Source organism: Notamacropus eugenii, chromosome 7 (genome assembly GCF_028372415.1).
Source record: "Notamacropus eugenii isolate mMacEug1 chromosome 7, mMacEug1.pri_v2, whole genome shotgun sequence".
Lineage (NCBI taxonomy): Eukaryota > Metazoa > Chordata > Mammalia > Diprotodontia > Macropodidae > Notamacropus > Notamacropus eugenii.
This window is the reverse complement of record NC_092878.1, coordinates 55,000,816-55,026,323: the sequence shown is the minus strand read 5'-3', so window position 1 is coordinate 55,026,323 and position 25,508 is coordinate 55,000,816. Positions and strand designations below refer to the sequence as shown.

Here is a 25,508-nt window from a genome sequence, read left to right as displayed (position 1 = left end):
AGGTTGGTTTTTCCAGCTCTATAGTGGAACACAGGCCGGTAGAAAAGAACAAAACGGGTTCTCCTGATCATGGGTTTGAGGATGAGGTGGTGTGAAGAATCCTTTGTTAGAAACCCTGTTCTCCAATTAACATCCCAACAACCAAGCACGATTGGCGTACGCTTACAGGCTTATTGACAAACCAAGGATTGTTATGAGGGTGTTGAGGATTTCACAGAGCTTGGTTGTGATAGAATCATGATTAGAACCCAGATCTCCCAGTTTCTGTTCATACTCACTCTTTATCCTAAGAAACTGGGTCAGAATTAGAGCAATGGTGTGTTTTTTCCCTTTTGTTCTGATTCTTCTTTCACAACATGACTAATGCAGAAGTGTGCTTAACATGATTGTACATGTATAACCTGTATCAGATTGCTGGCTGTCTGGGAGAGAGAAAAATTTGCAACTCAAAATCTTACAAAAATGAGTCTTGAAAACTATCTTTACATGTAATTGGAAAAAGTACTGTTAAGAAAAAAAAAGAAAAGGAAAAAAAGAATTAAAACAACGAGACTAAGAGGAGAGTGAGAGAGGAGCAAGCAGGAAAGACACATTTCTGCTTCGTACCAGCTTGTCTCAGTTTCCCCTTTTCTTCAGGTGCCCGCCCACTCCAAATCTGAATGTCAGGTATATACTTCCCAAAAAAAACAAAATTAAAAAGGATTAATGAGTTACATCAGCTACTCTACAGCACATCGTAATTTCAAGAGAACTATTAGAGCCATCAAAAAGCCAGCAGTGTTTGGCTTGAGAAATAACTGGTGGCTCTTACCCCAGAACCCTCTTTCTGACGCCCTCGAACTTTCCTTCCCCCAACTCCAGTGCGGTAGTTGGATACACTTTGGCTGGTAATACACTAGCTGTGACAACTCGTGTGTAGTCATAGCCCAGCTTTCAAGTGTTCGAATCAGCTGGTTTAGGTTCACTGGGCAGAGCACAGAGTGGACACAAGTAATGGACTACGTGGGATGGCATCACTGACCACAGCTTTCCTTTATTTTCTTCCCACGCGTGGTAAAAGGACACAGAAAAGAATCTGGGGAATTATAATACAGTATTGAAAAAGAGGGCCAAAGGAAATGGTACAAGCGAATGGCAGTTATCTTATCTTTGGAACAAGGGAACAAACTGAGGGAGCAGTATGGGCTTGGTCCATGTGAGCCAGTAACACCCCTCACCAAGGCCGCAGACATTAGCTTAGGTAAGATCGGTGTTCTCTGCAGCTAATCTCAGGAAGCCTTGTCAAGCCTGTATTAAAAGGCAGTCTTTTGGGTAGCTTGATTAACTTTGTTATTGTTGTATCCACTTGTGGCTGATTAGATGGAGATCAGGTGCATATTCCTGGGCCACTGTCTGTTCCTGTTCCCTTCCCGGAACCTTCTAGTAAATCGTTTTAATTTGATCTATGTTTACTTTGTCTGAGATCAGGACTGCTATCCTTGCTTTTTTTTACTTCAGCTGAAGCATAATACATTCTGCTCCAGCCTTTTACTTTTGCTCTGTGTGTGTCTCTCTGCTTATAAACAACATTGTAGGATTATAGTTTTTGATCCACTCTGCTGTCTTCTTCCGTTTTATGGGAGAGTTCATCCTATTCACATTCACAGTTCTGATGACCAACTGTGCCTCTTTCTGTCCATCCTATTTTCCCCCTTGTTTGCACTTTTCTCTCACCTTTCACCCTTTCCCTTCTGACCTGCTATGCTTCTGACCATCACTTTCCTCAATCTGCTCTCTCCTTTGTATCAGCTCCCTCCCTTTTCTTTCCACTTTTTCCTCTTACTTCCCATAGGGTAAGCTAGATTTCTAAAACCAGCTGTATGTATATCTTATTCTCTGTTAATCCAGTGAGATTAAAGTTCAAATGATATTTGCCCCCCTTGGGGCCTCCCTCACACTTCTCTCTGCTGTAATAAGTCTTTATGCCTCTTCTTGTGATGTAACTTATTCTGTCCTACCTCCCCCTTTCCTCTTCTCCAAGTACAAGTTTCACCCCTTAATTTTTTTTATCATCACATCAAAGTCAGCTTCTACCCACATGCTCTAATCTATGTGTGCCTCTTCTAACTATCCTGATAAAGATGCATCTGTCACGAGTTACAAGTGTCACCTTCCCATGTAGGGATATAAACAGTTTAACCTTAATGAATAGCACTTTTTTTCTTTCCTGTTTACCTTGTTATGCTTCTCTTAAGTCTTGTAGTTAAAGATTGAATTTTCTGTACAGCTCTGGTTTTTTTTCTTTTCATCAGGAATAATTGACAGTCCCCTATTTCATTGAAGGTCTGTCTTTTCCCCTGAAAGATTATGCTCAGTTTTGCTGGGTAGTTGATTCTTTGTTGTAATCAAAGCTCCTCTGCCTTCCAAAATATCCTATTTCAAGCCCTCTGATCCTTTAATGTAGAAGCTGCCAAGTCTTGTGTAATCCTGGCTGTGGTTCCGTGATATTTAAATGATTTCTTTCTGGCTGCTTGCAGTATTTTCTCCTTGATCTGATAATTCTGGAACTTGGCTACAATATTCCTTGGCGTTCTCATTTTGGGGTTTCTTTCAGTAGGTGAGTCTTTCAATGTCTGTATTACCCTCTGATTCTAGACATCAAAGCAGTTTTCCTTGATAATTTCTTGAAAGATGCTGTCCAGGCTTTTTTTTTGTTATGATCAGGGCTTGCTGGTATTTCAATAATTCTTAAATTATCTTTTCTGGATCTATTTTCCAGATCAGTTGTTTTTCGCATGAGGTATTTTACATTTTCTTCTATCTTTTCATTCTCTTGCTTTTATTTGACTGATTCTTGATGTCTCATAGAATCATTTCCTACCACTTGCCCAACTTTAATTTTTAAGGAATTATTTTCTTCAGTTAGCTTTTTGTACCTTTTTCCATTTGGCCAGTTCTACTTTCTAAGAAATTGTTTTCTTCGGTCAATTTTTGTCCTTTTTCAAACTGTTGACTCTCTCTTGAATACTTCTAATTTCTTTTCCCAGTTTTTTCTTCTACCTCTTTTATTTGACTTTTTAAATCCTTCTTAAACTCTCCCAAGAAGGTATTTTGGGCTTGAGACCAATTGAGACCAAAGGGAATGCCCCCTTTGAGGTTTTCTGGATGTAGGTTTATTGACAATTTTGCTTTCCTCTGAGTTTGTGTTTTGATCTTCCCTGTCACCGTTGTCACTTTCTGTTATCAGTGTTTGTTTTTGCTTCTTGATCATTTTTGGAGCCTGTTTAGTAGTTTTTAAAGTTGAGCTTTCCTGCTAGAGTACAGGCCACACTGTCCCAAGCTTCTTGTGCTAGGGGCCAGAGGCCTGGTCACTAGCTTTGTGTACTGGGGCCTCAGGTACTGGTAGCTTACCTGTTGATGAGATAGAATCCTAGTGGTGGTATCTGGCATGTGCTGAGGCCAGGTGGAGTTTTTCTGTATTTCTCTTGGGCTGCACTGAAGCACATGGAAAGTCTGGCCACTGAAGGATGCCTGCCCCACCTTGTAGTAAATCCTTAGGCTTCTTGCCTCAGCCCAGCAGAGATAAAGCAAATCTTCAGTCAACCCTCCTCAGCTCAGCAAGAAGTAAAACAAATCTTCAGCCATAGAAGTGTGAAACAAAATATGGAATGGTCTTAGAATATGTTTTATAGTGCAGTGGGAAGTGTGAGGGAAGGATTCGGGGCCTTATATTGTGAGAACTAATTACTTTCTGTCTTACTTGGTTATAGATAATTTGGTGGAGCGTAAGCGAAAACGACGAAGTAACCTCAACTCCCCAGGCACCCCCACTACCTCCAGCAGCAGTGCCACTGCCACTCCTCCTCGTAAAGCTCTCGAAAGTCCCCGAGTCTCTATGGGGCCTCTCTCTGGGAAGAGGAAACTGATATGCCCTGAGGAAGATTGATCCCCTGCCAAGCGAGGCAGCAAGTCTGCCACAATGTAAATGCTCTTCCTTCAGATACCTTCATGACATGCAAATGGTAGTCTTCTTGGCAAAAGATAATAAAGTATTGTGAAAAACAAAGTAGTGTTAATTATGTGGCCTTTTGTTCTCCTGGTAATGAGCTGTGTACGTATTCAGCTAGGCAGGGCGTAAGATGCTTTCATATAGCCTCCTGTTTTAGGGCACTCCAGCTCATTGAGGAGTTAATCACTCCTTTCTACCCCCTCACCACAATATTCTTGGCAGAGTAAGGTAAAGAGGGAATGGCAATAATATCTGAAACATTTAAATGATAATTTTTGTGATGGGGGTAGTTGGGGGGGGGGGGGCCTGGGAAAAGAATCAGGGCTGATGGGGGCAAAATTTAGAGGCAGGTGAAGTTTGTGGTTGTCACTTATCCATGGTACATGTGCTTCTTGGTGTCTCATTTGCCCTCAGAACCTGGGAACTCATTGTCTCACGATGTCCAGCGACTGTCCAGCACTGCTTCATTGTGGCACTTTGCATGACTTTTACTAACCTGTGTTCCATGTTCCAGTGGCTTCTCCAGTCTCTTCAACTTTAATGAATTCTTATTCCTTTGGTGCTGGGATGTAGGAAAGTAGTTTGATTAAATTGCAGTGTTAAGTTTTATTAAAAGGGCAGCTGTTTTTGTGTTCAGACTTGTTGGTTGTATCTTCATCATCTGGGTGTCAAAATGTCCCTAGATGCAAGCTTCTTTCTAGCTCGTTCTTTTATCTGGGGAAAACGTTACCTGTCATCTTCGTCTTTATATGAGCCTTACAGTCAATTTTCCTGACACAAATACCCATTTTCTTTTATTCCTGGAAAATTGAACAAAGAGGATCAAACAAATCTGGATGTGTCATAAACCCTTAGCTAACAGGTTCACCTCCTTCCCAGGTACTGGAAACAGTAACAGAACAGACACTGACCAGGGGGGAGTTCTAATGACCATGAGTCCTCTCCTAGCTAGTCCCGTAAACGTTTGGTTTGGATGTGTAAAAATTCTAATTATTTTTGTGTATTGAAAGATTTTTCATTTTATGCATATCACCGTGTCATTGATTTTATTATGATTTTTATTTAAGTTAAAAAAATAAAATTTTCATTTATGTTTACTCTACATAGTTGTTTTTGTTTTTTCCTCATGTAACATAGTTGTCATCTCAGAAGTAAACAAAATAGAGTGGAATGTTGTATACTACTTTGTACTCAGGCAGGTAGGATTCATTTAATTTAACGAACATTTATATGTGCCTACTGTGTGTAGAATGCTATATTCTTAGGTTCCTTGGCTCTGGTACAACGTGAGAGTTCTCTGTAATAATGTTGTTTTTGTTCTTAACCAGGTACCGTGGGAGTAGGAGAATTTGTGAGTCCATGCGAAGGTGGAGACAATGCTGGAGAGCCATTAGCTTTGGAAGACCAGAGGGGACCGTTACCCCACAACAAGACTTTGTTTCTGGGCTATGCTTTTCTCCTCACCATGGCCACAGCCAACGATAAGCTAGCCAACCGATCTAAATTGCCAGATGGTCCTACTGGGAGCAGTGAGGAAGAGGAGGGTGAGACCACTGTCCTCATTTCCCATGGAAATTTGTGGGTTTCTGACATAGCTTCCCATTTCCCTCATATTTATTCTAGTTGCTCCACTTGTTTAGTAAGCCTGTGCTTGGTGCCCTTTGTCACGTAGAGAAGCTCTAAAACAAGTGGAAATCGACCCTGAACTAAGGACAGAGGAAAGCAAACACGCCTCCTCTAAGTAGCCGACGTCTTTCCTATCCAAGTTTTAAGGAAAAGGCTGTAGCAGAACTGGTGGGAGGGGGAGAAAGGCAACTGGCTTTGAGGGGACTTTGGAAGGGGGGATATGTGGCGATAGCAGGTCTTCTGTCAAGGACTGTCAACAAGCAATTTCTAGACATTTTTCATCCATTTGACTGCAAACTAAACGTACAATTATGTTAATAACATCATGGGGAGTTATGAGAAAGACTTGTTCTCTGCCTTCAGAAAGTCTTGAGTCTTAAGACTCTTAAGAGGGAAAAAAGGAAAGTATGAATTTAAATAAGAATGGCTGACAAAAACACATCAATCTACCCATTATGGCTAAGGCTCAGACTTTTCTCTAATGTGATATTTGAACACTAGCTACGGATTTCTGGCTGACATTAAGTCTTGGAAGAGCAAACTGTATTTGGCGGTAGTATCACCATTAGTGATCAGCAGCCATAGTAGCTCTTCAGGGTTGTGTCTCTAACCCCAGTTAATGAACAAGCTATTTATTTTTGCTGAATTTTTAACATTAGCCAAACCTCCCTGTACAATGTTAATATTAGTTGAATGTTAGCCAAAATTTGGGTTTTCTGATAAGTGCCAAGTATTCAGAGAAATGGGAAAAATGTAAAGGAGGGCAGGATTTGCAGGAGACATCTTGGAAGGCTACAGGGAATCACTTTAGCAGAAAAGAGAAGCAATTGTGCTTCATTTTTTGTTACTGGTGGTGTGTTTTATAACTTGGAGAATGAATAGGGGCATGGAAGGGACAGGAAGTGGATGAGCTTTTCCCACTAAAGAGAATTGAGGTGTAATAGAAAGGCTTCCTCTTGAACTCATTGGAATCCAAAAATATATAGCTTGTTAACTGGCTTCTAAGCTGATTATATATTTGGATTTGATTGTATAGGTAATTTGTGTTCTGAAAAGGGGACATTGATATTTGGGGCCTCATTTTTCTTTACCTTCCTAATGTTGCCAGATCTTGTTCTCATTCATATTCTTTCTCCTTTCTTGCTTCTCTTTCTCCCAGCCTTCTGCTTCTCACCCTTAAGAATTTTGATGATAAAAATCCCCATTTCATCGTCCTCATTTTCATGCACTATAATCATGTAACAGCATTGATTCCCAAGTAACTGGACTCTGAGAAGGGAAGGAGCATGAGGTCATCCTGGGGATTTATATGGGATGACGGGTTAAAGTGGTTGGCTCTAGGACTGTTAAGAATCCATTCAGTTTTTGGTTCTGTCCCATCAGGTAGGGAAAATTGTATCTCCAAATACAGACGTTGAATCCGTAGTAACTGGGATAAATTAGAGAATATATAAGACAATACAGTTGGAGGTTAAAACCTAAATAGGCACAAAACTAGCAATCCTATAACAAAAAACAATTGAAATGAAATTACTAATGTACTAGAAGGTGAATGTGACTCATCATCACGGACTATTAAGTCAACATAATGACGCTGCATTGTATTCTTGTGGTGTCGGGTCAGACCTTTGTAGATGTCCAGTTTTGGTATTTATTTTAAGAGAGATATAGAGTAGCTAAAGTCTGCCCAAAAGAGGAATAATTAGAGGAAGAGCAAACAGAAACTTGGTGGAAAACATCAATAGGTTGAGGCATTAGATGTAAATGACTGGCTCAGGAGTTCATTGAGTGTGTGAGGTGGTACCGGAAGCAGGGACCTGCAGCTCTGATTTTCTCCTGGAGTGCTGTTTTATATTTGACCTAGAATAGTGGACTGGAGGATATCTCCCAGGTTCAGTTTTTAGCTCTCCTGTTTATTAGTTGTGTGACCTTAGGCAAGTAGCTTAACATTTGTGCCTTCCTTTCTTCTCTAAGACGAAGCTAACATTTCACTGTGCACCTCACAATAGTTGCTGTGGGGAAGGTACTTTATAAACTTAAAGGCATTATATATAAATATGAGCTAATATTATAGAGTAAGGTGATTATTTCTGGAAATTTTTGATGGGGAGGGTGGAGGGTTGAAATAGAAAACCATGCACTGGATTGGGTTTTGTTTTGTTTTTTTTTTAACATTAAAACAAATTAATCTGAATCCAGTCGGCTAGAAGCCTTAACCAGAATTTTCTCTCTCATTTGTAATTTCTATATTCCATTTACATTGGAGAGGAGTAAGTGACCCAAAAGAAAAAAAAATTGATTGAGGATTTGTTTAAAAACAACACCCCTAAAGCTTTCAGGATAGAACCTGGTATCAGTGACTGCCACCTTCTACAGCAACTTTAAGATTATATGGTAATCATTAATATTCAGATTTCATCTAAATATAATATCTGATTTATCAAATAACAGGTTTTCTTTTATTATCCTCTACTAAGGCGTTGGCTAATAATACATTCTAGAAAAATTTTTCAACAAAAATTGAGACAGTTTTTCCGGATAATCCATAAATTACATTGGGATGTCTCCCTTTTTGTCCTCCAGCACTCCTGTACTGCTCCCCCTGCCCGGCCTCTGCCTCCAGCGTTTTGGGCACATTAAGTGTTAGTGTGGGTGGGGGGAAAGTGTGAATGAGGGGGATGTGTGAAGGTCTATGTAAAGAGAGTACTCATCAGTTGTTCTTCATCTCCACAGAGGACAGAACTAGAGGAAATGGGCTAGTTTGCAGCAGGAGAGATTTAGGTTAGACATAAGGAAGAACTTCCTGATGGTAAGGGTTATTAAACATTGGAACAGACTATCCTGGGAAGTTGGGGGATTTCAATCCCTGTAAGCAGCCATGGTCTAGATGCAGTCCTGACTGGGAAGATTCTCGATATTCTTTCCACCTTTATTGTCCTATCTCCATTCCTCAACTGTCCCACCACCCTTTCTTCTGGCAGCCTTTTCCACCTTTCAAGAACTCTTTTGATCCATGGGGAGACCCTTGAACTGGCTTTGGAGACAGCTGGGGAGTGGGAGAATGGGTAGTAGGAAGCCAAGTATAAAATAGGAGATCACAAATGAGAAGTTTCTGGCAATAACTGGATTTTACTGGTTCTTCTCACTTGATGTAGAATTTTTGGAAGCTCCCCCTTACAACAAGCAGTATACAGAGTCCCAGCTTCGAGCAGGAGCTGGCTACATTCTTGAAGACTTCAATGAAGCCCAGGTGAGCATTTCCTCTTTTGTAGCTACATGAAGTTGCTGTACATCAGATGCTGGGGTAAGTAGGGCATAAAGTTGAGGCTTAGCATGGGGAGAATACTGTTGCTAGGAACAGAAAAGATGGGGATTGGAATTGGAAAGAAATTTGCACTTCACATTTCTGATTTTTGGCCTGTAGACTGGCATTATTTGCGAATTTCTGCAGGGGCATTAGGGCATTCTGGAGGTTTGGTGAGTTGCATTAAAGGGAAATAAGAAGCTTTTTTGGCACCTGGACGGGCTAAGGCACATGGTACTGTCTGGAGGGCTTCGTCTCAGTTCCCCTCTCAATTTGTTGGGAATACCTTTCAGCGATCATCTTAGAACAAAATCACTGAGTGTATCTGCTGAATTTCTTCCTTCTCAGTGTAATGTGGCCTATCAGTGTCTTCTGATTGCGGATCAGCACTGTCGGACCCGCAAGTACTTCTTGTGCCTTGCCAGTGGGATCCCTTGTGTGTCTCATGTCTGGGTCCACGACAGCTGCCATGCCAACCAGCTCCAGAACTATCGAAATTACTTGCTGCCAGCTGGGTACAGTCTTCAGGAAGAGAGGATCCTGGAATGGTAAGGATTCTGAAGTCCATTTTGAATTCAGTAGCATTGTAGCAAATGTGCAAGTGAGAACCTGGGCAGGGCAGTACTGTGTGCAGTGATAAGCTTTGGGTGAGAAAGGCTTCTCACTCAGTAAGCATTTATTAAGTGCATATTACGTGCTGGGTGTTGTGCTAAGTACTAGGGATAAAAAAGACAATCCCAGCCCTCTAGGACCTTACAGTCTAATGGGAGAGATGCAGATAGTTATGTACAAGTAAGTTGAATACAGAATAAACAGGAAATAATTAAAAGAAGGAAGGCACTAGAATTAAGAGGGGTTGGGAAAGTCTTTCTGTAGAAAATGAGATTTTAAAAACAAGCAGAATTTTATATTTATATTTTATATTTGATCCTGGAGGCAATAGGGAGCCATTGGAGTGTATTGAGTAGTGGAGGGCTGACATGGTCAGACCTGCACTTCAAGAAAATGATTTTGGTGGCTGGAGGGTGGACAGGAGCAGGAAGAGATCGGAAGCAGGTGGGCCTGTACCAGGGTGTGGCCTGTCTGAGGAGAGAAGGGGACATATTTGAGAGATGTTGCAAAGGTAAAATCAACAGGCCTTGGCCACAGATTGGATATGGGAATGAGAGATAGTAAAGAGTCCAGAACAACTCCTACATTATGAGCCCGAGGGACTAAGAGGATGGTGTTACATTTGACAGAAATAGGGAAATGGGGTGGGGGAGAATGTTTAGGGGGAGAGATGAGTGATTTTTAGATGTGTTTAGTTTGAGATGTCTGAAAAGAAGTTGGAAATGAGAGATTGAACATCAGGAGAAGTTGAGACAGGTAAATTTGAAAATCAACACAGAGAAGAGAATTAAATTCATGGGAACTATGAGATTACCAAGTGAAGTAGGATAGAGGGAGAAAGGAACAGGGCTCAGGACACAACCCTGTGTGACACCTGTAATTAGAGGGCATGAACACTGAAACCGAGCTGTCTAATAAGTAGGAGAACCAGGAGACAGTAACGTCTAAAAGACCTGGAGAGAAGAAAGTATCAAAGGCTCTGGTTTGGTCGAAGGGAATGAGGACTGAGAAAGCCCGTTGGTTTTGGCAATTAAGAGCTCGTTGGTGACTTTGGAGAGAGCAATTTCAGTAGATTGATGAAGCTGGAAGCCAGGTTGCAAGGCGTTAAGAAGAGAGTGAGAGGAGAGAAAGGCGCTTGTTACAGATGGCTTTTTCAGGTTTAGTCTTACAGGGCAGAAGAGATACAGGATGATTTAAGGGATGGAAGGATCAAGTGCTGTTTTTTTCAGGATGGAGGAGATACGTTGTCTATGTTTCTCTAGGCAGTAGAAAGGAAACGAGGAGGCAATGAAATATGAAAAATAAGTTATAAAGAGAGGATTCTGGGAAGATAGTCATGTAGGTTAGAAAACTTTCAGCTCTCCACATTTTCTCCACAAAAGAAAGACCTTGCTTAAGAGCAGCAGAAATAAAGGGGTAAAGCAGTTGTTGCCTAACACAGTTTGAGAAGATTCCAGGAAAGACCCAAACTCCAGGGGCCTGAGTTTCTATCTGAATGAAGTGCAGACACCTCCAAGCCAATCCCACAGAGTGAACAAACAAGCCCTGGGGCAGCTAGGTTGATAGGCAGCCCCAGCTTCAGAAACTTTCATCTCCAGAACAGTGTTGGGGAGATGAGGTGGGAGGTGGGGGTGTCTGAAAGCTGAATAGAAGATTGAAGGACTTTCCACTGCCAAGGGACACCAAGCACAGCTGTGCTGACCAGATGTGTCCCAGACTGGCTGCAGGGAGGAGGAGCTAGCACACACCTAGTGACTGCAGTAGCAAGGGGCAGGGACCCTGTTGGCTGTGGGCACTTGCAGGACAGCAGAATACCTGGCTTCAGTTCCAGGGCAGAAATGACAGCTGTAGTTTGCAGCCACCCGAGGAACCAGAGGGAGCAAAATCATGTGTGGCCTAGGAGTGGAGAGAAGAGCTCTAGGGTGGGTCCCATGTAACAGTAGGAAAGATCCGAGGCTTGGGGCAGCATTCCCTGTACCTTGGGACTAGAACGTGATTGCACTGACAGCTGCTAACAATAAAATAAAACAATCAGTAAATGAATGAAATAAGTAAAGAAAGGAGAAAGAACCCAACCACAGATGATTACAATGGGGATAGAGAAGATCTGGGTTACTATTGAGAAGAAGATAATGGAGCTAAAAAAGCCACTCCTATTTTAATGAGAAACGTCAAATGGCCCCAAAAAGAGTTCTTGGAAGAACTTAAAAAGGACTTTAAAAATCAAGAGAGATCAAGGAAAAATTAGAAAAAAGAAAAAAAAAATCAAGAAAATTAGGAAAAGAAAACCAACCAACTGGAAGTGGAGAATCAAAAACTTAAGGAAGAAAATAATTCCTTGAAAATTAGAATTGGGCAAGGGGAAGCTAATGATGTTCTAGAACACCACGAAATCATCAGACAAGATCAAAAGAATGAAAAAATAGAAGAGAAAGTGAAATATCTCATCAGAAAAACAACTGATCTGGAGAACAGATCAAGGAGAGAAATATAAGAATAGTCAGACCCTGAAAACTACACTGAAGAAAGGAATCTTTATACAATACTCTAAGAAATTATCAAGGAAAAATTGTCCTGAAGTTCTAGAACAAGAAGGTAAAGTTGAAATAGAAGAATTGCACTGATCATCCCCTGAAAGAGAGCTCAGGACGTAAACTTAGAGGAGCATCATGGCCAAGCTTCGGAGCTCCCAGGTTAAGGAGGAAATCGTGGAAGCAACAAGAAAAAAACAACCCAGATATCGTGGACCTACAATAAGGATGACGCAAGATCAGACAGCTGCTGTGTCCTGTAGCGGGAAAGAGCTGGGGTAATAAGCAAGGGTAATTTATCCAACAAAGTGAAGTACAGTCCTGCATGGGGAAGAAAATGGACAATAAAGGAACTGAAAAGGGGAAATATAATACATAACATCCAAGCAAACGAGGGCTCGGTTATCTAGTACAGATGGGGCATGAAAGGAAAAACTTGTACAGAAGAAGCTAGTGGGGAGGCGTGCTGCAACCTTACTCTCCTCAGAAGTGGATTAGAGAGGGAAACACATGTAGGTAGGTATGTATAAAAGTCTTCTAAATTCAGGAGGGGAGAGGATAAGGGGAGAGGATAAAGGAAGGACTTCAGAGGGGTGGGTAGGTTAAGGAATAAGAGGGCAAGGTAGCAGGGAGAAGTAAAGCGGAGGACTGGGGGGGGGGGGATAGAATAAATAGGGTGAGAATAGGGAGGAAAATGCACAACAGATCATTGTAGCTTAGACTGTGAATGGGGCAAATTTACCCACAGAATGGAAACGGATAGCAGATTAAAAATTTTAATTAAAGAGTTTGTTGCTTTCAGGAAACAAAAATGAGAGATGAACACAAAGATAAAATAAAGGACAGGGGTAGACGTTCGTATGTAAAAAAGAGCAGGGATGGTAATCATGATCGAAGACACAGCTTAAAGTTAAATAGGTTTAATCAAAAGTAAAAGATAGAAAAGCGACACTGTGTCGATGATGTTATTCAACATTGTCTTGGACCATTTAAAACACCTGGACACATTCCTGCCAGAACAGACACAGGAAGTGTATGAACATGACCCTGAAACACTTGACTCAGATCTAAATAATTGAAGTAATGTTTATTTATTGATCATGGGTAGGCAAAGCCAATGTAAATTTTTAAATGACAGTTTTACCTAACTAATCTATTCAGCGTCTTCCCAATTAAATTACTAAAAAATTATTTTACCGAGTTAGAAACAACAACAAAGGTCATTTCTAAGAACAAAAGGTCAGAAACTTCAAAGAAACCAGGAAAAAATATGTCAAGGAAGATTCAGCAGCATCAAGACTTAGACTGTATTATAATGTGAGAGCATTGTTGTAAACAAGGATAATTTCAATTATTTTTAATGAAAACTTTCTTACACAGATAAAACATATGCAGTGAAGAATAGAAGGAATGCAGAAAAGTGGGAAAATAGTTTCCTAGACAGTCTCTCAAATAGGATGTGATTGGGTTGGAATTTTTCCGTGGTGTAGGAAATGATGAGCTGGTTGTTGTAGAAAAACATGGAGACTTTCATCTATGAAGGAAGATGCTATCTACCTTCAGAGAACAGATGATGGGAGGAAGTAAGCATAGTATGTCTTAGATATTTTTGCTTAAGTGTATATGGATATATTTGTAGATATCTATGTATATGTCCCCAGATCCATACTTCATTGTAGCCTCCTCTAGGGTGGGAGGAAAGGGAGGGGCAAAATAAAGTAAAAAGGACAAAACCAACAAAGAAGCAAAGCTGGGCAACTTTGAAAACAACGTGTAGTGTTTATCTTATAGGTTTTCTTGAAATGGAAATGTATTTTTATATTGAATCCTTTTACGGTCTACTGTATACAGGGCAGGTTTTCTTTTCTTTTCTCACTTTGTATTTAAATTTAAAATAAAAAATTCGCAAAAAGAAATGTTACAAAATAGGAATGACAAATGGGGCAGTCTTTTGGAGGGAATGGGATGGAATGGGATCTCTTGAACAAGTGTAGAGATCAGCCTTGTTAAGCCCCACTTCTTCGTGTGGGATAGGAGTGAAGGACATACAGTAACAGAAGGTATCTGAGTGTGAGGAAGGAGAAGACGTACCTTACGGTGAATGACCTCAGTTTTTTCCCATAAAATACAAGGAGGCAAGGGTCTCATCTGCCTTTGTTCAGCAGCACTTGTGCCAGGAACGATCCAAGGCTGAGGCTTGGCAGCTTACAATCAGTGATAGGATAAGGGGCCTAGGGACTCAAGAAAGGATTGTGTAGAGCTAAACTGGTTCACCAATGGGATCCAAGAGAATTAGTCCTGAAGTTAAAGGTTTTTGAAATGTGTACAAGGATTTGCATAATTTAGAGCATTTAAAAATGTTTCTGACCTCTGGGAGGATAGGTTCGGGAGTGACCCTGAACCAGAGGACCAGTTAGACTTGAGATAATCAGAGCAGTGGAGGGGGTAAGCCTACCAGGATCTCCACACTAAGGCCTAAAAAGAAGAGTTTTGAAGGCTTTATTTGCAGAAATTGTGAATGTGCAAGAGCGTGCTCCTTCAGGAAGCCTGCTTTTCAAAACATCCAAATATACGAGAACTCTCTATGTAGGGTTATTGATTCTCTTGTTTTCCCCCAAAGAAGATTAAGACCTGCGTTTGCTCTTTTCCATCTTTGATTCTGTTCCCTTTTTTGTAGGCACCCCCGTGAGAATCCTTTCCATAATCTGAAGGTCCTTTTAGTATCCGACCAGCAGCAAAATTTCCTGGAACTCTGGTCTGAGATCCTCAGGACTGGGGGAGCAGCCTCAGTGAAGCAGCACCACTCAGTTGCCCAGAACAAAGGTATCTATTGAAAGGATGTTAGGAAGCCCCTGCTTCCCCAAGAAGTGCATTGTTCCTCTTGCCAACGGCAGGCTAGCTTTTATAATGACTGGGCCTTGTGGTCAAAGTTCCTGTCCTGACAGGTAGATCTTGCTCGTGTTCTACTGAGAGAAGACAAGCAACTTGAAGAGGTGAGGTGAGCCACCATGACACCAGCACAGGGCTGTTCTTAGTTTCCGCTTGGTTCCAGTGATGTATTTGCCAAACCTTTTCCCAGACACAACCATTCTCTGGGTTCAGGGACGCTCACTATGGTATCCTTCTACTGAAACGTCCTAATTCAAATAGATATTTGATGGACGGAACAGGTCTCTAGTTTGGGCAAAGTGGAATGGGCTGGCTAGAGGGCACGTCCTTCCTCATAACAGAGGGCTGTGATGTATTTCTTTCCATTTGTTTTCTGCTCGTTCTTTCAGATGTTGCTTTGGGGGTATTTGACGTTGTGGTGACAGACCCCTCGTGCCCTTCCTCAGTGCTGAAGTGTGCAGAAGCGTTACAGCTGCCCGTGGTGTCACAAGAGTGGGTGATCCAGTGCCTCATTGCTGGGGAGAGAGTTGGATTCAAGCAGCATCCGAAATATAAACATGATTATGTCGCTGACTGAAGATGCTCGGCCCCATCAATTTCATTCCCTGCTATTGTGAAGACTGTGTTTTAACCAGGTTTTAAATGTGTCTTGTGTGTAACCGGACTTCATGCATGGATCATTGTATATAGTTTTCTTTGCTGAACTTTTATGATAAAATAAATGTTGAATCTCTTTGGTTGTAGTAACTGATTCTTTATCCTTTGTTTTTTTCTGAGTTTCTTTTGGAAGGAAGGAATAGGAGAAAAGAACATTACCTGTATGGCAGAGGTGCTTGAACCACTTGTTTTTAGTATTTTGAGAAATGTATTTCAATATAATTGGTTTCCTTTGTAATCCTATGTATTTCATGAATGTGAAAACAGTTCTTAGGAGTGGATCTACAGATTTCACCAGACTGCCAGAGGGGGTCCATGTCAGGAAAATGATCAAGAACTCCCAACTGTACGACTTTTAAGCAGAAGAGAGTCCTCATCACCTTTTGGAAGAGGAGCATCTGGCCTTGCAGATAAGGGGGATGAGGGGCTTTCAGATTTGCTATTTGGTATTTAGTAGGCTTAGTGGTGACCATTTTTGTTTTTTCTAGTTAATTTTGTACCAAGACATTCCAAAGATAAGTGGAGAATATTCTTTGCCTTAAAATATTTCTTTCCAGTGAGTATAGGACTGGTAAGTTACATATACTTTCTCAAATATGAAATTACTAAACTTAGGGATGCTAAGACCCCACTGAACTCTGAAGGGCTTTCCTTTGAAGTATGGTAAGCTGTCCTGTGGAGCTAGCTAGCGGAGAGTCTAGGATTGGGCTGGGACCGGGTCAAAAGCTCTGAAGTCCTATAAAATGAAGTAGCTGCCTGAACACTTAGAAATTTTCAAAACTCCAAAAAGGCATACATTTAATTACTGTAACCATGGCCCTTACTACCAAAACCAGTTAAGGTAGTCCCTTTGAGGTCTGTGGTAGAAGGAGAGACCACCTCCATCCATCTTTTTTAGGAGATACCTGAATATCTCCCCTTTCCTCCTGCTTTCTAAGAGACATCAATGGGAAAATCCCTGCTCAGTGACTGACTGCCTTGAAGAGTGAGGGGATATTAGACTCGTTTTAATCTGCTACACAGAGAAGCCAGTACCGTGGTGAGGGTTTAATAAATATTTATTTTGATGGTGTTACGACACTCCTGATGACCTAGGTTCAAGCCCTGTCTCTGCCACACAGACTATTTCCACTTAACTCCTTGGCGCTCTGGGTACCTCTAAGGCCTGAGTTGCAGACTGGCTGCAGAGCTGCATTGATGGAGGGAGGGGAGTCTCCCATACCTCTGAAATACCACCCATCACCCCCCAGAAAAAAACAAAAAAACAACTGCTAATTGCTTCTGCTTTCGTAGCACTAATATAGTTGGGTGTGGAATTTGTGACTTAAACTACTAATGCCCTTTTATAGCTGAAATTTCACATGGGGTCTTTATTCTATTTCCCTCCCCCCCGCCCCCAGCTTCTGTACATCTTAATTCTCTGACAGACACAGCCACTTAATCATTAAGTTGAAGCTGAGATAGTTGGAAGTTGTTTGATTTTTTGATTCATGGATTAAGATCTTTTAGCTTCTTCAAAGACAGTGGAAAAACTGTGAATAAGGAAGAACAGCTATCAAGTCAATAGAAAGTTTACCTGTTGCCCTTCTTGCTAATGACATCTAGAAATCTAATGTGCAAAAACGATCCTCTTTCCAAATGTGTGCCATAAGCAGATCTGACTTTCCGGTCATATTATAATGATTGTTCAGAATGTATTTCTAATAGAAGTACACGTTCAGTCACGGTCACTTGACTATTAACTAAGTCATGCTTTACCACCAAACTCATAGAAGGAGGATTAATAAACTCTTCTACAAGGCCAGAAAAAAATTCGCTTCTGTTTTGATGTATAATGAAGCTAACTTTTTTTTTAATGGTGACAAATGATATCCTTAGTACAAGTTAACGGCTTCATGACAAGAGAGCGGATTAAACTGCATTTCTCAGTTATAAAAGTAGAAGAGACTGTTTCCATGAACCTTCAGCAACAGACGGAATCACCTCTGGACGGATGGAAACTGCAATCTTGCCAACTTTGCTACTGAATCTCAACCACAGGGTTCATACCCCAAAACTGCAAAAGAAAAAGACACCATCACATACTTTTCCTGCAAAGAAACTATAGATGTGAGACAGTTTCACATTCAAAATCAAGGAATCGTAGATAGCTCCTAGCCTGTCTTCTGTTACCATCAAAAGATCAGCTGGGAGGAGGCTTAGAAAAAATTACTAAGACCAAAGAAGTCTTTTTTTTTCTCTTTAGGAAAAAGTTTGAAGAAAGATAAATGGTAAAACTGAGCAAATGATTCCTACTATGCCCTCTTGCTCACAAACCCACACTATAAGAAGGGAGAAAAAATCGTACTGAAGAGACTGTTCAGTATAAAAAAGCTTGATCTTTTTACATGAGGCAGCATGACACAGGCAGAGGGCAGCCCACTGGATATAAAGTCAGAGAAGCTGAATTCAGTACCTGGTACTGCTATTTATGTGACTTTGGGCAGTCTGAGACATTAGGTGTCAATTTCCTCGTTGTAAAATAAGGGGGTTGGAGTAGAAGATCCCTCCGGTGCAGTGTATGATTCCAGGAACCTAGTCAGCTGAATACCTAACCTGTGCCTACCTGCCCAGAGTCCCACCAGCCTGGGTGTAATACTTGTTGTAATCCAGTCGTAGCAGTAGTTGAGCCAAATCTGAGTTTATTTGATGATTCCGGACGCTGGAAAGGATCTTAAAGAGGAGTGAAGACTGACGGCTAAAACCCTGCAGGAAGGAATAACAGGGATTCAAGCGAATTCACCCCAAAACCTCATTCTTCTTTTACCTATAGCTGGAGAAGATGAAGAGTTTCATAGGAAGTGCCTTGAAGTCCAGGGGACTGATTGTGGCTGTACACCAGGGCAAGTGCAGGGAACAGTAACGAATGCCAACTGACTGCTCTACCCAGTGCTGGGTCACAGATACAGGGTGGGCGAGGAAGGGTCTTGTACCTAGTAGGGATGGTGTTACAGGCCAAGGAGCAGTCACAGGCTCCAGGCTATGCACTGAGCAAGCAACAACTTGAGAAACAAGCTATGTGGCCCTGATCTGGGGAGTGGGGCTGGCAGCTGAGGGTGGGAAGGGGTCTCAGTTTCAGCATCAAGCCTAGTCTGAAGCTGGTAGGATAATAACCAAGGCAAGAATTCTAGACCAAAGGGCACCCTTTGTTCTGTCATCCTAAATTGCAGAGCTTTCCTGTGATAGTGGCTGATTCCAGCAGCAGTCCACTGGAACTCCAGTAAGCAGCAAGCCTCCAATTGTGTTGCTCAGACCCCAAACCAGGCCAGGAACCTGCAGAGCTGTGATCGTGAGGAAGGCACTCATTTCACCTTGGATCAAACCTCTCTGGGAGCACTGGAAGCTTGCAGGTCCAGCCTGAACTTCCCCTGAGACCTTGGAATAACAATAATACCCCCCAAAACGCAGCATCAAGACCCAAGAGGACACAAATATAGCCCAGTCTGGACTTCACATAAAGACTGAAATCGAGAAGTAAGCTGGAAAAATGAGCAAACAGAAAGAAGAATCCCACCATAACAAATTATTGGTGAGTCAAGCAGACGCAGAAGAAAAAAATGACTCCAAAACATCTATAAGCAAAGTCTTGAAGAAAAATACAGCTTGAGTACAAGTTCCTAGAAAGGAAGATGCAAGAGCTTACTTTTTCAATGCACAAAGACTTTTTCTTGTTTTTTGCGGGGGTTCCAAATTCACACATTCCCTTCACTCCTTACGAAACCCAGTAAGAAAGCAAAAAACTCCAAAACCTATTACAAGTATGTCTAGTAATGCAAAACAAAGTTGCACGTTAGCCAAGTTGAAAGCTTAAACAATTTTCTTTATACATAAAAGCAGTAGAGGAAAAGAACTGGATGGAACACAGAATTAGAGAACGAATAGTTTGAACAAGAAGAACAACCGTACCCATGCAAAAGACTCCATGAAAATCAGAATGGGCTAAAGAAAAGAGAACGATTTCATGAGACAAGAAATATTAAAACAATGTCAAGGAAGCTGCCTCCATCTCTGGGAACCAGAAGGCAGTGTCAGTTATCCGGTAGGGATTTGTTAACCGTCTATTGTGCCTGGAGTGTGCTGAGCACTTCAGATACGGATAGAGGCACAAGGTAGTTTCTGTTCTCAAGGAGGAAACAACTCTGTACAAACGAGCTGGACACGTGGTAGATCTGAAATTCTCCAGAGAAGGAAGGCCTCCCAGTGAAGGGGATCAAGAAAGACTTCCTGGAGAAGGCAATGTTTCAGCTGGATCTTGAAGCCAGGAAATGGAAATGACCAGAAAGAGAATTCCAAGCATAGGGGGCAATGACAAGGCCTGCAGTTTGGAGACAGAAAATCATGTGGGAGGAGGAGTAAGGAGGCCAGTGACACTGGATCACAGAGTACGTGGTAGAAAGGCAGCAGAGGGCTGGGTATGGAGGGCTTTGAATGCCAAACAGGGTTTTATACTGGATCCCGGGGGTTATAGGGAGCCATTGACATTTACTGAGTAGGAAGTTGACATGGAGAAATCTGCACTTTTAAGAAGATTAATTTGGGAGACGAATGGAAGGAAGGTGGACTGGAGTGGGGAGAGCCTAGAGGCAGGGAGATCAACCAGTAGGCTATTTCAATAGAAAAGGAATGAGGTAATAAGGGCAGGTACTAGAGCATTAGGTGCAGTGTCAGAAGAGAGGGATATAGGACATGTTTTGATGTAAAATCAACAGGACATAGGAACAGATTGGATATGGGGAGTAAAAGAGAGTGAGGACTTGAGGATGAGATCTAGGTCTGGTGTTATCCTCAGCAGTAACAGGAAAGTTCAGAAGAGGATAGCTTTTTTGGGGAAAGTTAATGAATTCAGTTTTAGACATGTAGAATTTTAAGCTGTTTCTGGGAGGAAGCCAAGAGGGCAGAGTAGCATGAAGCAGTACAACAAGCTCCATCCCCTAAAAAACCAAATTACTCCAAACAAATTTAGAAAACTCACCAGACTGAATCTTGATGGGTAAATCTAGGAAAAGTAACACTGAGTCATTTGTCCACTCCAAGTCATTCTAGGGAGAAAGATGGAGAGGTCTGCGAATACTGGGGATGAAGTCTGGTACAGAGCACCCCAGGCATGAAATACTGCAGCTCTTAGGGAGACACTGTGTACTAAGGCAAGAGGAAACCCCAGACCCATATTAGGGCACTGCATACAGAAAGCAGGAACAGGTGTTAACTGGCACTTTTGGTAGCCACTACCCAATGCTGGGTCACAGATTCTTGGCAGACTGAGAAGGAAACCTGTCCCAGGGGGTGGTAATCCTAAACCAGAGAGTACAGAAGTAGTAATGATGTGGGTCCCAGAATGGGGTGCCAGCTTCTAGCCCAGTGTGATCACCTGTAGAAGAATAACCCTCGTGGGAATTCTAGACCAAAGGGGAGCTGACAACTCCATCACTCTGAACTGGCAGCTTTCCAGGTAGCTGGTAGGGTAAAGTCCAGCCTACTGCTGCTCAGATCCAAACCCAGGGCAGGATCTTGTAGAGCTCAGATCAAGAGGCAGTGATCAGACTTTGCTCAGGATCAGACCACTTTGGGGACACCCCAAATTACAACGTTCAATACTCCAAGAAAGCAGCCACAGGATCTGCCTAGACCTTCCCTCCAGAAGTGTGGAGGGCCCATGCCTAACATCAAGTTTGAAGTTAGGAAGTAACTATTATGGTGGCAGGGAAGCTCCAGACAAGCCTCCATGAAAAGGTTACTCCAAAATATCTAAAAGCAAAGCCTAGAAGAAAAATACACCTTGGGCACAAACTCTCTTGTAATTGTTGGAAGAGACAAAGCAAGAGTTTTTAAAAAAAGAGATGAAAAGCATTTTTGTAAATTAAGTGAGAGCATGTGAGGAAAAAAATGGAAAGGAAACAAGAACTATGGATGAACAAACTGAAAAAGGAATGAACAGCTTGGCACAAAAGGTGCAGATCCTTGCTCAAGCAACAAACTTCCTGAAATTAGAATGGACCAAAAAGAAGCCAATGATTCTATGAGGCATCAAAAAATATTAAAAGTCAAAAAGGCTGGAAAAAATAGAAGAAAATGCAAGGAATCTCACAGCAGAAACAACTGAACTGGGAACCTCATCAGGAGAAAAAAAATTTAAGAATCATTGAACTATCTGAAGCCCATGGACAAAAATAAGAGCCTAGACATCTTACTTCAAGAACTCGTAAAAGAAAACTGCTTATATCTCTTGGAACTTAGAGAGCAAAGCAGAAACGGAAAGAATCGACCAATCACGTCCAGAAAGAAACTCCCAAACTAAAATTCCCAGGAACATCATAGCCAAAATCCAGAGCTTCTGGTCAAAGAAAAAATGCTCCAAGTTGCCAAAAAGAAAGAATCTAAATATCAAAGAGCCACAGTTGGAAGCATACGTGATTTAGCAGCCATCAGTATAAGGAATGGAGAACTTGGAATACAGTATTTCAGAAAGCCAAAGACTTAAGGTTAGGGCCAAAAATAACATCAGTAAAACTGAGTATCATACTCAGGACTAAAAATTGACTTTTAATGAAACAGAGGACTTTCAAGCATTCCTAATGAATGCTTGGTAGAAACTCTGAAGTTCAAACACAGGAGTTAAGAGAAAAATAAAAAGGTAAACAAAAATGAACAATGAAAAAGGCCTAGACAAGTGTAATTGCTTACATGCAAACATGGGGAGATGATATGTCACCTGAATCCTATCATCACCAGGAGTCATATGAAATCTAATTAGGCAAAGCCTGGGAGTGGTTTTGCTGATGTCTTGGTGATCTTAAAAGAATGGAAAGAGGGGGGGAAGTATGATATATTCAGGAGGGAGGGAAGGGAAAGGTTAGGGAAAACTACTAACTTTTGGGGCACAGCTCCCAATTGCTTTCCAGAATGGCTAGACCAAGTACAGCTCTACTGACATGATGCATTAATGTGCCTATTTTCCTATATATTTTCCAGCATTTGCCATATTCCTTTTTTGTCACTTTTGCCAAACTGAGGAACATGAAGTGGAACCTCAGAGCTGTTTTAATCTGTATTTCTCTAATTATTAGTGATATAGGCATTTTTTTCATTTGACTTCTGAGAGCTTGGATTTCTTCCTCTGAAAACTGCCTGTTTATAGCCTTTGACCACTTGACAACTGGGAGACTTATTCTTGTGAATCTGAAATATTTCCCTTTAATTTTTAGAACTATGTCCATTATCAGAGAAAATTGCTGTAAATATTTTTCCATTTTTGCTTCTCTTTCAACTTTAGCTGCACTGGTTTTGTGCACAATCAAAACTGTCCTATGATCCTCTCTGTTCTTTGTTTGGGCATGAATTCTTCCCCTCTCCAAATATCTTACAGGTCATTTCTTCCTTGCTTTTAAAATCTATTTATGATGTTACCCCTTATGTCTAAGACACATACCCATTTGGCTAGTACCTTGGTATACGGTATGAGATGTTTAAACTATTTACTAGTTTCTGCTAGACTGCTTTCCAGTTTTCCCAAGTTTTTGTCAAATAGCAAGTTCTTACCCTAACACCTGGGATCTTTGGGTTTATCAAATACTAAGCTACTGGGCTCATTTGCTTCTATATATTATATACCTAATATGTTTTCCTGATCAGCCTATTTCATAACAAGTACCAAATAATTTTGATGACTGTTTTGTAGTATAGTTTAACATCTGGTACTGCAGGCCTGCTTCCTTCCCTCTTTTTATCACTATTTCCCTTGAGGTTTTTAGTCTTTTATTCTTTCAGATAAATTTTATTATTTTTCTTAGCTCTATAAAGTAATCCTTGGATAGTTTGATTTGAATGGCACCAAAGAAGTAAATTAATTTAGGCAGCAGTCATTTTTATTATGTTGGCTCAGCCTACTCATGAGCAATGAATATTCTCCAATTATTCAGATTTGTCTTAATGTTACGAGTGTTCTGTAGTTGTATTCATACAGTTCTTGTGATGACCTTAGCAGGTAGATTCTCAAGTATTTTACACATTCTGTAGTTATTTAAAAAGAATTTCTCTTTTTACCTCTTCCTCCTGAGTTATGTTGGTAATATGCAGAAATGCTAATGATTTCTGTGGGTTTATTTTATATCTTGTAAATTTGCTGAAGTTGTTTGAATTAATTCTTCAGTTAACTCTCTCGAGCTTTCTATGTAAACCATTACATCATATGCAAAAAGTGTAACTGTGTTTCTTCTGTCCATGCTTATTGCCTCAGTTTCTCTTTCATGTCTTACTGCTCTAGCTAGCATTTCCAACATTCTATCAAATTGTGGTCGTGATAATGGACATCCTTACTTTACCCTTAATCTGATTCAAAGACTTATAAGTTTATCATTACATATAATGCTGGCTTTGGTTATAGATAAATACTACTTTTCAAATTAAGGAAAATACGTTTATTCCTGTGCTAGTTCCTAGTCTTTTTCAAACAGGAATGGGTGTTGTATCTTGTCAAACGCTTTTCTACATCTCATAAAATCATGATTTTTGCCATTATGATTAACATGGTCAGTTAGGTTTATAGTTTTACTAATATCTAACAAACAATGCCTTCTTGCTATAAATCCAACGTGGTCATACTGACATGTCTGTGCTATGTTGCTGAAGTCTACCTGTAAATATTTCATTGAAACATTTTGTATCGTTTTCATTAGACATATCAGTTTATAGTTTCCTTTTCTTTGTTTTAATGTTTTTTTAAACTTATCCAATGAGGAAATTTGTTTTGTTTGACTATACATATTTATTACAAGAGTTTTGTTTTACTTTCTTTTTCATTGATGAGTGAAGGTGGGACGGAGAGAAAGTAGATTTAGGTTAATTGAAAAAAAGCAAAATTTCATTTAAATAAATTCCACAGAAGAGGATGGCAGCTTACTCTCTAGCTGTCAGGACTGTCCCTGTCCAGCTCCATTCTGGCAGACTTACCTTCACTAGAATACTCAGCTGGGCAGCCCCACGCTCATCTAGAGGGCCCAGATTCTGGCTGACCAGTGAGCAGAAACTGTGACAGAGATCTAGGATTTCATTCAGGCAGTGGAACACCTATATTAAAAAAAAAAAAATAGTAAAAGAAGGAAAATGGGCATGTTATGGGGAATGACAGCTTAGAGGATTCAGGGTCTTCTATTCCCAAGAACACGCCTACAATTCTAACCTTTCTTCTTGGGCTCCAGGCTTATGTCTCTGATTGCTGGATATATTCATTTCAATTGGAACGTCCTATGGTACCTCAAATTCAGTATGTTTGAACAACTCATTATCTTTAGTTACTCAAAACTACTTTACCCTTTGGGATTCCCAATTTCTAGTCATTATCTCCTGAACATGCCACAGAAAATCCATGAATGTCTTTATTCATTCTATATATCCCCTGTATGGCATGTACAAAATACACTTCTTTTTTCCTCTTTTTATTTTTCCATTTCTCTAAGTCTTTCTTCAAGGCCTAACTTAAGGCCCACTTCTTCCATGAAACCCTGACTGCCCTAATTTTTACCAAGCACTCTAGCATTTACTGGCTGTGCCATTTATTTGGTGCTATAGTAACAATACAATTGTATGCATAATCTGTCTTCCCAATTACACTGTAATCTCCTTGAGAGGTTTGGATCCTGACTGTCTGATATACAGCCTTAATGGAGCAGGTGCTAAAGGACTACTTGTTGATGAAGTTCTAGTTCCATCATCCCCTCTCCAAAGTAGAACTGAACTCAAACCATCCAAGGCAGGCAGCTGATCCTAATGCAGGGGTGGGGAACCTGCAGCCTCCAGACCACATATGGCCCTCTAGGTCCTTGAGTGAATCCAAACCACACAGAACAAATCCCCTTAATAAAAGGGT

At 40.9% G+C, this 25,508-nt stretch overlaps 1 protein-coding gene and 1 long non-coding RNA gene across 16 annotated transcripts in view; one reads left to right on the top strand and one right to left on the bottom strand.

Annotated features, from left to right (window-relative positions):
* The window catches only part of LOC140514444 (TP53-binding protein 1-like), a 130,598-nt gene extending 114,901 nt beyond the window's left edge, over nucleotides 1-15,697 (top strand). For 9 of the 15 annotated variants that reach the window (XM_072624826.1, XM_072624829.1, XM_072624827.1 and 6 more), the window contains 5 exons: nucleotides 5,317-5,532; nucleotides 8,770-8,864; nucleotides 9,267-9,466; nucleotides 14,739-14,884; nucleotides 15,340-15,697. In XM_072624826.1, the coding sequence (XP_072480927.1) occupies nucleotides 5,317-5,532; nucleotides 8,770-8,864; nucleotides 9,267-9,466; nucleotides 14,739-14,884; nucleotides 15,340-15,527 (845 nt within the window). In that variant the 3' untranslated portion in view covers nucleotides 15,528-15,697. Of the gene's footprint in view, nucleotides 1-1,060; nucleotides 1,241-3,749; nucleotides 4,046-5,316; nucleotides 5,533-8,347; nucleotides 8,424-8,769; nucleotides 8,871-9,266; nucleotides 9,467-14,738; nucleotides 15,060-15,339 lie in introns of those variants that run through there. The other 6 variants (XR_011970633.1, XR_011970634.1, XR_011970632.1 and 3 more) reach the window with 6 other exon arrangements.
* Nucleotides 15,698-16,647: 950 nt separating this feature from the next.
* On the bottom strand, nucleotides 16,648-24,740 carry LOC140514480 (uncharacterized). The gene is made up of 3 exons (XR_011970690.1): nucleotides 24,593-24,740; nucleotides 18,213-18,352; nucleotides 16,648-17,663 (listed from the first exon to the last, which is right to left on the bottom strand). It is a non-coding gene; the product is annotated as an uncharacterized lncRNA (long non-coding RNA).
* Between the last annotated feature and the right edge of the window lie 768 nt (nucleotides 24,741-25,508).